The 12,825-nt window shown below is 43.1% G+C and overlaps 1 protein-coding gene across 4 annotated transcripts in view; it reads right to left on the reverse strand.

The window, feature by feature from the left end:
* Positions 1-887: 887 nt before the first annotated feature.
* The window catches only part of LARP1 (La ribonucleoprotein 1, translational regulator), a 938,019-nt gene continuing 926,081 nt past the window's right edge, over positions 888-12,825 (reverse strand). For all 4 annotated transcript variants that reach the window (XM_085617634.1, XM_085617633.1, XM_085617636.1 and 1 more), the window contains exons 18-19: positions 3,903-4,030; positions 888-3,515 (exon numbers count right to left, since the gene is read on the reverse strand). In XM_085617634.1, coding sequence (XP_085473760.1) covers positions 3,294-3,515; positions 3,903-4,030 — 350 coding nt within the window. In that variant the 3' untranslated portion in view covers positions 888-3,293. The remainder of the gene's footprint in view (positions 3,516-3,902; positions 4,031-12,825) is intronic.

Here is a 12,825-nt window from a genome sequence, read left to right on the forward strand (position 1 = left end):
TACAACTATGATCCGCTGGACTCCAACATCCGTTCTCTTATTACGGGATAACAACTATCACCAAATAAAATCTTTAATATGACTATCCAGGGCTGCACTGATCAAAACCACTACAATTTGAGGGACCCAAGGAAAAATGTAATTGTAAAACTTCAAAAACAGGCACAGCAGCAGAGGCAAGTCTTAAATTCCAGAAGCAGCTGGAAGGTTAAACTCCAATGCCGCACATGGTGGATAATTCAAGTTTCTATTTACTGAAATACCACTCGTTTATCTGGTACCAATGTTTAAAAAGAAATGCAGAAATACTTGAATTTTAATTACTAATTACTCTGGACTACTTTCCAGTCCATGTTTTACTCGCTGTGTGACTAGAGAGAGGAATCATTCATATGCTAATCAGTCTTGGACTTGCCCAGTCCAAAGTGCTAGGCCACATCCCCTCTGTATGAGAAGATAAGCATCCACAGACCCTAGAGTGTTGCTGTTTTTCATAAGTGATGCACAAATGGAGTCTTATACAATAGCAAGGTAAGTAACCAACACATGGACATACTTGTCCCAGTTAGGGTGACTCAACGAGAAAAGCAGAAGGCAATGGAAGAAATGCTTATCAGTCAATCATCTGAACCACACTAAATTAAATGTTCTTTCTGTTCACAATAGATAGGAAGTAGCAATATGTAAATCAGTTTTGGTCCTCCCACAAAAAGGGCACTACAACTTGAACTGCTATGCTACGACCCATCTCTACGAGATCAGCAACACAAAACTGTATTGTCCTTGATGGCCAGTTGCAGCAAGCTATCAGAACTGCATCTTGACTTAATAGAAACAAATTTAAGCAATCCATCCATCGCGTAGTTTGTGTTAAAACTTCAAACCAATTCAACAATTCAAAGGTTTAATATGTAGCCATTGTAAAATCTAGTATGTTCCTTCAAATAACTACATAACAGAATGGATGAGAGCAAGCAGGAACTTCAGAGAGCAAATAGGAGCACGTCAATTTAACAATGACTAGGACATAGCACATATGTCTGGTTCTATCTGGTACTGCATCTGTCGGGTGCGTGCACAGATTTGCTTTTTTTTCCTGATAATCAGCATATACAGAAATTAAGAACCATTTTACATTTTTACTAAAAAAAGACCCAACACTGTCTGGATGGATTATGTTTGCCGTAGCACAACACACTGCTTTGTACTGATGAGTTTGAAAAAATGTTAAGAACTTTGCCCTAGGTGCCATTCTTTCTCATTAGGATTGTGCTTCAATAACAGTCGAAAACAATGCAAAATAAAATCTAGGAGGAGGGAAATATCCTCTTGCCTTATACATAGGCTTACATAAATCTAGCCAAGGAGCATCTGCCCTATGTACAACTTAGTGAAATCAAACTCGTGCTCTTCGTACAGCACAATAAAGAGCACAAAAAAACCTGAGGATTGCTAAAATTGTCAATTTATAAGTAAAGGGCAGTATGGTGTCCCACCCGCATTCTTTGGCAGTAGAAGAAAACAAGAAATAGGCCAGATAATACAGCATATAACTGCAGTTTAGCTGGATGGCCTTTAAGATCAATGCTAAACACTGGTTTACTATATTATGGACTAGTTGGTGGGTGCCAGGCTGCTACATGACAGAAGTCAAAGGGAGCAGAAAATTAACATTAGTTTTGATCAAATATAGAAATATAGAATCACATCAAATTCTCGTTGACTGTTACCCCTTCTCCACATGAATGCAGCATTAAGCTGCCCTCACCTCCACCCTTGTGGTGATTCCGAAAACCCACCTTCACCTAAATTTTAAAATACAAATAGGGACTATGTGATTGAACAATAACCACTTGGTTTCCCACTCAATTGAGCTAATGGACAATGAAAAGGGTGACAGGTAGTAATGTAATCGCACCGTTAGCATGAATTCTTTTGAATTTGCCACATACCCCTGGCAATTGTAATCTAGAGTCGAATTTCAAGGCTACTGAAATTGATCTAAGTCTTACTGTAAATCAACATTATATAAATGAGAGCCTCATGCATATACAAGATATCCTGAACCTTTGCCACACTTGCAGCCAATGGCTAACAGAAAGTACCATTGATGAAAGTAAATCCTCAGTCTATATAGAAAGATCAGCATCCAACATTTTAATACACAAGAACTAAGCACATGCCCCTCTAGACCCTTCAGCCCAACAATCTTCCAGGTGCCAACACAGCACACAGATCCACCCAAAGCAAACCGCCACCAGGAAGGCCACCAAACCACAAGGTGTCGACAGGCTGGTGTTCTGTATGTCAAACGTCCGGATGAGACAATTACCTCATATAGAAAGGCAACTGCTATTGTTCCTCATCACTGCACAATCGATCGTTAAAACCAGAGTTGGGAACGGGTAGAAATACAGCCTTCTTTTAAGATCATCTTTATAATAAGGCAACTTTTTAAAAGTTTTTTTTTTCCCAACATCTCACAAGAGGGGAGAAACTTTTATGCTTTTTTCTCTGTACAGTTTCTTTGACATGGTTTTGTGTTTTTGATTCTAAAGTCTGGGAGAGAAAAAAATGTTACAAAAGTTAAAATAATTTCTTTACCTCTCCCAAATTCTTTTTTAAAAATGAACTAAAATGAAAAGACGCCTTCTCATGCAACGATGTTCTCAGCAGATTTGATGCTCAGAAAGCTTCACCACACAGGCTTGGCTGCAGAGGGCGTCATGCTGGCCCCAGCCTGAAAATGCACCAACCACAGCACCCCAGTAGGTGTCCAATTGTTCCTTATGGTAGGGCTAGGGTGCGGGAGAAGATCTGAAGAGCCACCATTGTTCGATCAAGGAAGGGGTGTTACTAGACCTAGTAACAAATCCACAGGTGAATGTCTGAGTGCGCACCTCTCCTTCAACCCTTGTGGAGGCCATCTCTGCCCAGTAATTTTGGTAATCCAGATGGATGATCAATAATTTAAAACTTGATATATATATATATATATATTTGTATTTTCCCTCCCCAAAAAAAAAATAATTCTCTCCCCCCCTCCCAACCCTCCATCCAACCAAAGGTAACTAAGACATGGGAAGCACGGGCAGCCAGTTCAGTACAAAGCCCTTTGCTGAAAAGGTGATGATCTTGTGTAGTTCGCTCCGCCAACCACAAGAAGCTGTGTGCATTGAAATTGCTTCCTGCAGCATGGTCCAACACTCAACTTTTCATCCTTTTTTCCCCAAATCAACCAACAGAGATATGGCCTCTCCCTCCCTAGTCACTAAACACAGGCTTCTGCTCTTCTATTTCCCCTGACTGGCTTGTTGCTCAGCTGTCGCCGTGCCTGCAGCCTGCTGACTTGTGGTTTTGGCACTCTCCTTGGCCAGCTTATTGGGCGAGACTTGCGAATGGTTTGCAGAGGAAGGCTGGCTGGCTGACTTGCTGGAAGACTGAGATGGGTATCGTCTTCTTCCTTCAGATGTTGATGGGTGTCTTCTAGGGCCACTCTCATCAGCCATGGGTGGCTAAAAAAAACAAGAAAAAAGTGGAGATTGATTGAACAAAAATACAAGCTTGCTTTACAATGCAGACAGATCACTCAAATGCTTTTACATGATTGGCACAAACATACGTTGATGTGAGGATGTACTGTGCTCACATCCATCTCGTCAAATCTACACCACCAGGAAATGTTGAGAGGATCGTGCAAGGTCCAAATCGAGGGTTGTGTAAAGTTTAGCTCATTCTTTTTTCAACTAGGGTCACGGAATTCGGAACTTGGAGTCATGAGTTGGTTAGCACTTGAAAAGTAACAGCGTGTGGCTTACCAACTAAAACTAAATGCTGAAGCTATTATGGGCATATGCAGCGAGTGTAAGGAGATACTCGGAACTTGCATTTTAGTTACTCACATCAACACGAAAGTCCTCCAGACGCCGGAATCTGCGAAGGTAGTCTTGCAATTTGGGATCAATCTCCAAGTTTTTGGCTTTGGAATATTTCAAGAATGCCCAAAACTTTTCAAGTCCATAAAGCTGCCCTATAAAATGTTGGAGAACCAATTACATATGTTAGGATTCTTAAAAAAACCACACTGTCCAGATCGCTTCACATTATAACATTTAGGACAGCTAAATCAAATTAAGCTGCTAGAATATGGATACCACATAAGAAAAAACTACTCCTTTCCAACACCATAGGGGCCTTCACTTAGCTTTTACCTTCAACAGCAGGAAGAATTGGTTTATTTAAGTTTCGACATCAGTCTCTATCCCCCAAAATGCTTTGGGCTCCTATGGCTTGTTCTATGATCATGATTTTAACATGGCTCTCTACAGAAAAGAGCCTGGCCTCTAGGTTATCAAGGAATAAATAAGGGATGCAGTTACTTACCTTTAACAACAGTTCTCAAGTGTCTGGATCTTTCATAGATTCACATGCAGGGATCATTCCAGTCATCAGGCTAGCAAGGCACGATAGTTTGGTAGTACATTAACTTAATTTTTGAGTACCCAAACATCAGCCTAAGAGGTGAATGTACTCGGCAATTAAATCCCACTAGAGGCCTTAACTAAGAATTCATAGCACAACCGAAGGAAGATGTCCATGCAGTGAGCACAAGGAGGAGAGCTAGTCATATCTGAATTTATTAACGATACCAGTTTTATGACACCACTACGCCTTCATTCACCGCGCACGTTTTAACATCAGAAATTTTACGCTTACCACTACCACGCATTTATATTCACTCACATTTGAAACGCCTTCACCATACAATCTACTACCACGTATACTTCAACCAGCAGTTACTGAAAAAACCTGTCAGTCTAATTCTGCCACAAACTGTTGTAAAATTATACATACATTTTTAATACATTACTAATCTGGATTATGCTATTTACCCAGTAAGCATCTGTTCTTGGAATGTAGAGCTGTAGATTTACATGTTTTGCATACTCCTGCCATCTAGTGTTGGGTCCGGATGATTGCAAATTGTTTTTCCTCGGACAAGTCTTTCCTAGTCATAAGGTAAGGTGACTCCTCCTTTTGGTGATAGTGCGCATGGGCATCGACTATTTGTTAAATTGTTTTTCCGCATGAGGGTGAGAATGGACTAAGTGTAGTACAGAGATGTCCATGCGTATGTAATAATGAAAACTGCAACAGCTACAGGTGCCCGGGGAGGTGGGAGAGTGCATGTGAATCTACAGACCTACATGCCAAGAACAGATGCTTACTGGATAAGTAGCATAATCCGTTCAAGGCATGCGAGCTGTAGATACACATGCTTTGCATAGACTATATAGCAGTATTCTTCCAAAGTGGTGGCTAAACGGTAGATGTTGCAGCAGTTTGAAAAAGTGTTTTTAGTACTGCTTGCCCTACATTGGCTTGTTGACATGCTAACATCCACACAGTAGTGTTTGGTAAACGTGTGTGGTGTTGACCATGTTGCTGCCTTACAAATGTCAGCTATAGGGATGTTACCTAAAAAGGCCATAGACGCTCCTATTTTACGAGTGGAATGCACTCTAGGAGGTATAGACAAAGTTTGTTTAGTTTTAAGAATAGCAGGTTTGAATACATTTCACAATCAATCTTTCAAAACCAGATTTAAAATTCGGATTGCCTTTGTGAGGTGTAGCAAATGCAACAAAATTTTTTGCGAAAATCCTTTGTTCTTTCAATGTAGCACAATAACGCACTCTGAGAGTATGAAGAGCTCTTTTTGCTATGGAATCGGGTTGGGGAAAGAACACAGGCAACTGAACTGACTTGTTGATATGAAAAGCAGAAATCACTTTGAGAAGGAATTTTGGGTTGGTGCAAAAAACTACTCTGTCTTTATGAAGTCTAAAGAAGGGTTCTTCTAGGGTTATAGCCTGTAGCTCACCAACTCTCCTCAATGATGTGTTTGCAAATAGGAAAGCCACTTACCCTGAAAGAAACTGTAGGGGACAGTTGTGAAATGGCTCAAAAAATGGACATATGAGCGGTGTAAGCACAATTTTCAGATAGGTGCTGGAGGTACCCTGGGTGGTATTATCCTCTTAAGGCCCTCCATTAAGGCTTTAATTACTGGAACCTTGAACAAAAGTAAATGTCAGTTTTGCAAATAAGCGGCTACTGCTGCAAGATGCAAACGAATGGAAGTGTAGGCTAGACCAGCGCGCTGAAACTGCAGAAGGTAACAAATGATATTTTGAGTAGATGCATCTAGTGGATCAATATTAGTACAATATATAAGGAAAATGCTACTTACCCAGTATGCATCTGTTCTTGGCATGTTGAGCTGTAGAATCTCATGCTTGTGCCTATATAGCTATCTAATGTCAGGCCCGGATGTTTGCACTTTGTTTTCTTTGAAGAGGTCTTTGTAGTCACAAGGTAGGGGACTCCTCCTTTCGGTGATAGTGCGCATGGTCATCGACTCCATCTTCAGACTGTTTTCCCGCAGAGAGCGAGAGAATGGAGTAGTAGTAAAGAATAAAGATGACTGTGTATGTATGCATAGTAACAGAAGAACTACAGCAGCCACAGATACCTGGGGAGGTGGGTGGGCACATGAGATTCTACAGCTCTACATGCCAAGAACAGATGAATGCTGGGTAAGTAGCATTTTCTGTTCGAGGCATGTAAGCTGTATATCACATGCTTGTGCATAGACTATACAGCAGTCTCCCCTAAGCGGTGGCTATCCTGTAGCTGATGGAGTTGTCTGAAACCGCGTTCTAAGTACTGCTTGGCACACATTAGCTTGTTGTCTGGCTAACACATCTACACAGTAATGCTTGGTGAAAGTGTGTGGTGTGGACCATGTTGCAGCTTTGCATATGTCAGTAATAGGGGTGTTCCCTAAGAAAGCCATGGTAGCCCTTAGCTTACGAGTGGAATGTGCTCGGAGGAGGGAGGGGCATCAGTCATTTTGGCTTTCGCATAGCAAATTTGAATGCATTTAACAATCCACCTAGCAATACCCGATTTGGATATAGGATTGCCCTTGCGCGCTGGTGCAAAAGGGACAGAGTTGTTTGGTCTTATGAAAAGATTTTGTTCTTTCACTGTAATACAACAGTGCTCTGCTAACCTCTAATGTGTGTAGAGCTCGTTCTGCAACCGAGTCAGGTTGAGGGGAAAAAACAGGTAACTCAACAGACTGATTTATGTGAAATGCAGATACTACCTTCGGTAGGAATTAGTACGAATAACTACTTTATCTTTGTGTAGCTGGAAAAAAGGTTCTTCTATTGTTAGTGCCTCAAGTTCACCCACGCTCCTTAATGAAGTGATTGCAATGAGGAAAACTGTTTTCCAAGTAAGGAACTGTAGCTCACATTTGTGCATGGGTTCAAATGGTGGGCCCATTAACCTTGGGAGGACTACATTAAGATTCCAGACTGGGGCAGGTGGATTTCTTGGTGGTATTACTCTTTTTAGTCCTACCATAAATGCTTTAATTACAGGCACTCTAAAGCGGGATAAATGTTGTCTATTTTGAAGATAGGCTGCAATTGCAGCAAGATGCAGTCTGATGGATGAATAAGCCAATGATGACTGCTGCAAATGTAAGAGGTAGCAGATAATGTTTTGTATGGAATCAAGAGGGTTGATCTTATTGCAATAGATCACAAATAGTTTCCATTTGGCTGCGTAACAGACTCTTGTGGTAGGCCTTCTGGCCTCCTTAATAATGTTCATACAGACTGGTGGAAGGTTCAGATTAACCAAACTGACTTCAGGAGCCAGATCGCGAGGTTCAGTTGTTTGGGATCTGGGTGTTTGATTTCTCCATGGCTCTGTGTGAGGAGACTGGGAGTTAAATGTAATTTTTGTTGTGGTACCAGACAGGGTTGTTAACCAGGGTTGACGTGCCCATGTTGGAGCTACTAGGATTAGTGAGATGTTTGCCTGAGTTTCCGAACCATAAATGGAATGAGTGGGAGAGGCGGAAAAGCGTAAGCAAATATCCTTGACCAGTTCATCCATAGAGCATTGCCTTTGGATAACTGGTGTGGATACCTGGAGGCGAAGTTTTGGCATTTTGGAGTGTTGCAAACAGGTCTATGAGGGACTCCCCAAGCTTGAAAGTAAGGGTGGAGAACGTGAGGGTGAAGTTCCCATTCGTGTATTTGATACCTCTGCCTGCTGAGGTCTGCAATCTGGTTGTTGACTCCCGGGAGTTGTTCTGCTAGGAGATAGATATTGTGGTTAATAGCCCACTTCCAGATGTGTTGGGGTAAACGGGACAGTTGGAGAGTGTCCCCCCCCCCCCCGTTTCTGTATGTAATACATAGCGGTCATGTTGTCAGTTAGAACCAAACAGTTTTGCCAGACAGGTGATCTTGAAAGGCTTTGAGAGCTAGAAAGATGGTCATTAGCTCCAAATGATTGATGTGGAACAACCTTTGCTGTTGGGTCCACAGACCTTGCACTGTGTGTTATTGATGAGCTCCTCAGCCAGTTAGGGACGCGTCCGCTGTTAATATTATCTGTGGAACCAGGTCTATGAACGGCCGTCCTTTTGACAAATTTTTTGTGTTCCACCACTGCAGAGAGCGATGACTACGGCCGCTTCCCAACAGTAGATCGGTTAATAGACCTTGTGACTGGTTAAGCATTCATGAAGAGGACGCACGTGCAGCCTGGAATGGGGAAAGATCATGATGCAAGACGCCATCATTCCCAACAGCTGCATAAAAACTCAAGCTGGAAGTGACTGATTAGCTTGATACTGGAGAATCAATGCCTGCATGTTTCAAATTCTGTCTGCGTTGGGAAACGCCAGAGGTCTTTGAGTATCTAAGGTGGCTCCTAGGTAGTTCTGAGTTTTGTCTGGCTGAAGATATGATTTTAACACTGACTGTAAACCCCAATGGTTACGGAAGAGAGCTGGCAGCATTGTTGATGCGTGCCGGCTTTGATGAGCCAATCGTCCAGGTATGGAAAGACATGAATGCTTTGTCTTCTTAGATGAGCAGCTACAATCACCAGACACTTGTACCTTGAATTGGTAAGGTTGACCTGCTACCACGAACCTAAGAAATTTGCGGTGAGCTAGGTGGATTGGAATATGAAAGTATGCGTCATTTAAGTCTAGAGTAGACAGATAGTCGTCCTTTTGCAAAAGAGTACCTGTTGAAGTGTTACCATGTGGAAATGGTCTGACTGTATGTACAAATTTAGTTCTATGAGATCTAATATTGGTCTGAGCCGTCCTTTTTGGTTATTAGGAAGTAAAAGGAATACATGCTTTGATATTTTGGTGGCTCCTTTTCCTAGAAGGGATTGTACCTCTTGTTTGAGGAGGTGTAGGAGATCCGTGAAAGTTTGTGTGACTTTGGAGGAATGTTTGGAGGAGTGTTGATGAACTCCAGGCAGTAACCAGAATGGATAATTTGGAGAACCCACTTTTCTGTTGTTACTGACTGCCACTTTGGTAGAAATTGTGACAGTCTTCCCCCAACAGGTGTTAAGTGGTCGGGGAGGAGTGCCTGTGGGCAAGTCACTGTTTTGTATTAGAGGGGGTGGTACATGTGCTGGAACCTCTACCTCTGCCCTTGATTCCGCTATAACCACCCCTGAAGTAAGTCTTGGAACCGGAGGGTTGGTTATTGCCCTTATATGTGGATGCAGTGTCAGAGGACATGGTTTTGGACCCTGCTCGATAAAATGAGCGTCGAAAGGAGCCACGGCCTTGTTCAGACTGAATGTCTCCCATTGATTTACCCACTTCTGTATCTTTCTTCATCTTCTCAAGTGAGGAATCTACCACCAGCCTAGATAGGTGTTCTTTATCGAATGGTGTGTTTAATATTGAGTTCCAAACCTCCGGATTGAATCCGGATATACGTAGCAAGGCGTACCTTCTTAAAAGGACACTAGTGTTCACCGCTCTGGCAGATGTATCAGCTGCATCTAGGGAGCACCTAATTTGATTATTGGAAATGAGTTGCCCCTCACGTACTAGGTCTAGCGCTTTAAATGTATGTTCTTGGGATAAAAATTGGATAAGTTGTTCCATTTCGTCCCAATGCGCACGGTCATATCTGGCTAGCAGTGCTTGTGTGTTAGATATGCGCCAGAAGTTAGCTGCCTGGGAAGCTATTCTCTTCCCTGAAGCGTCCAGGAGCATTTTATCTGGGGGTGGTGCATCTCCAGTAGTCTGGGAGTTTGCCCTCTTGCGTGCATTAGAAACAACTAATGAGTCTAGGGGTAATTGTCCTCTTATGTAGACTTGATCAGATGGTGCAGGTTTGTATTTTTTATCCACCCTGGGGGGTAAGGATAGATATATATATATATATATATCCAAACAACGAGTTGCCTGCACTGAGGGAGCCCAAACAAGTATGTTGATTCAGCGAACATCTTTAATGAAGGACAGCATTAGAAACGACCTGGTACTTCGCCAAAGTTTTCAAAGAGTCCAGCCCGACGCGTTTCGTGCCTGGTAGCACTTCCTCATGGGCTCTGGGCTTGCAGGTAAGAACAACGGCAGTTTCAAACAGCACATCTATAAATATCCTGACACACCGCCCCAGTGGGTGTGGCCACCCGCGTGGCCTGATGGTTGTCGTAGTGCTGCTGATTTTCCTCTAGTGAGTTGTCGTGTCTTCCTTGTAATTAAATGCAGTATTATCCAAGTGGATTGCAGACAGTGCTTCAGCCGTTACCATTGCCCGCTTACACCTCCATTAGCTGATACTTGCTCCTTTGGCTGCCGCGTCAGGTGGCGCCGCAGCAGGTCAACACCAAAGTGAAGCAGGGCTCTCCTCGCGGCTCAGGCGGTGCCGCATAACATCCAAACAACGAGTTGCCTGCACTGAGGGAGCCCAAACAAGTATGTTGATTCAGCGAACATCTTTAATGAAGGACAGCATTAGAAACGACCTGGTACTTCGCCAAAGTTTTCAAAGAGTCCAGCCCGACGCGTTTCGTGCCTGGTAGCACTTCCTCATGGGCTCTGGGCTTGCAGGTAAGAACAACGGCAGTTTCAAACAGCACATCTATAAATATCCTGACACACCGCCCCAGTGGGTGTGGCCACCCGCGTGGCCTGATGGTTGTCGTAGTGCTGCTGATTTTCCTCTAGTGAGTTGTCGTGTCTTCCTTGTAATTAAATGCAGTATTATCCAAGTGGATTGCAGACAGTGCTTCAGCCGTTACCATTGCCCGCTTACACCTCCATTAGCTGATACTTGCTCCTTTGGCTGCCGCGTCAGGTGGCGCCGCAGCAGGTCAACACCAAAGTGAAGCAGGGCTCTCCTCGCGGCTCAGGCGGTGCCGCATAACATCCAAACAACGAGTTGCCTGCACTGAGGGAGCCCAAACAAGTATGTTGATTCAGCGAACATCTTTAATGAAGGACAGCATTAGAAACGACCTGGTACTTCGCCAAAGTTTTCAAAGAGTCCAGCCCGACGCGTTTCGTGCCTGGTAGCACTTCCTCATGGGCTCTGGGCTTGCAGGTAAGAACAACGGCAGTTTCAAACAGCACATCTATAAATATCCTGACACACCGCCCCAGTGGGTGTGGCCACCCGCGTGGCCTGATGGTTGTCGTACCACCGGCGCCGCAACGTTGGGACAGGAGCCTATTACTGAAGGAAGATTGTGTCAGCGGGGAGTCAAGCCTTTCCCCTCCGCCCACTGTGGTGTTTTATTGATTATTTTGGAGGCTTATTGCACGGCATCTCACTGAAGAAAAATTGGGCACTACAATTACCATCAGGCCATGAAAGGGGGCCACGCCCACTGAGGCGGTACTTCGTATTCGTGTGGTGCTTTAAAACTGCTGTGCTGCTGCCTCTTCAGTTCCTCTGCCTTTGAAGAAGTGATTCACATCACGAAACGCGTCAGGCTGAACATTTCATTTGGTGGGGTTTGGCTGTTGGTTTCCTCGCTGCAACCCCTTCAATAAAGAATGCTGGCTATGGAACACCCTGTCGTGAGGCTCCTCTTTTGCAGGCAACTCTGTTGTGGATATATATATATATATATATATATTCACTGAAAAAACCATAGGTTTCACACATGTTATAGTTAGTGGAAATTTTACTGATAAAAAACCAATGAAATTGCCCCGTTATAGTTAGCGCAGGCAACTATAACTCACGCGACCACAATCCTCTGCTGATGCTAATACTGTATTTCGACACTTATTTGCCCATGTCTTCTTCCATACATTTTTAGCTATACATATATTACAAATATTTTTTTTTCCTAAAGACACATATGTCATCAGCAGAGGATTGCGGTCGCGTGAGTTATAGTTGCCTGCGCTAACTATAACGGGGCAATTTCATTGGTTTTTTATCAGTAAAATTTCCACTAACTATAACATGTGTGAAACCTATGGTTTTTTCAGTGAATTTGCAAGGTTTTTTAAATGCTAATTCCTAACTATAACGTGTGTGAAACCTATGGTTTTTTCAGTGAATTAGTACGGTTTTTTAAATGCTAAGTTTTTTTCCCTTATAATAAGCCCTGTACATTTGGTGGCCTACGGCCACCAAAAGCACAGGGGGTGGGGTAAGTGTGGATAGTGTTTTTTTCCATTGTAATAAGCCCAGCACATTTGGTGGCCTTCGGCCACCAAAAGCACAGGGGGTGGGGTAAGTGTGGATAGTGTTTTTTTTATTTTTATTTTTTTACCGTACGCTTACCGTAAGCGTACGGTAAGCGTACCCCGCGAAATTGCCGAAAAAAAAATAAAACCGTTTTTGCACTTGAGGGATGTTTGGGGACTCCCTCCACATGACTATGTGGGAGGGAGTTGTCAAAACAGCCCCTTTACATGTTTTTGGGCTTCCGATTTTAAAAATCTCTCTCAGT

Source organism: Triturus cristatus, chromosome 7 (genome assembly GCF_964204655.1).
Source record: "Triturus cristatus chromosome 7, aTriCri1.1, whole genome shotgun sequence".
NCBI lineage: Eukaryota > Metazoa > Chordata > Amphibia > Caudata > Salamandridae > Triturus > Triturus cristatus.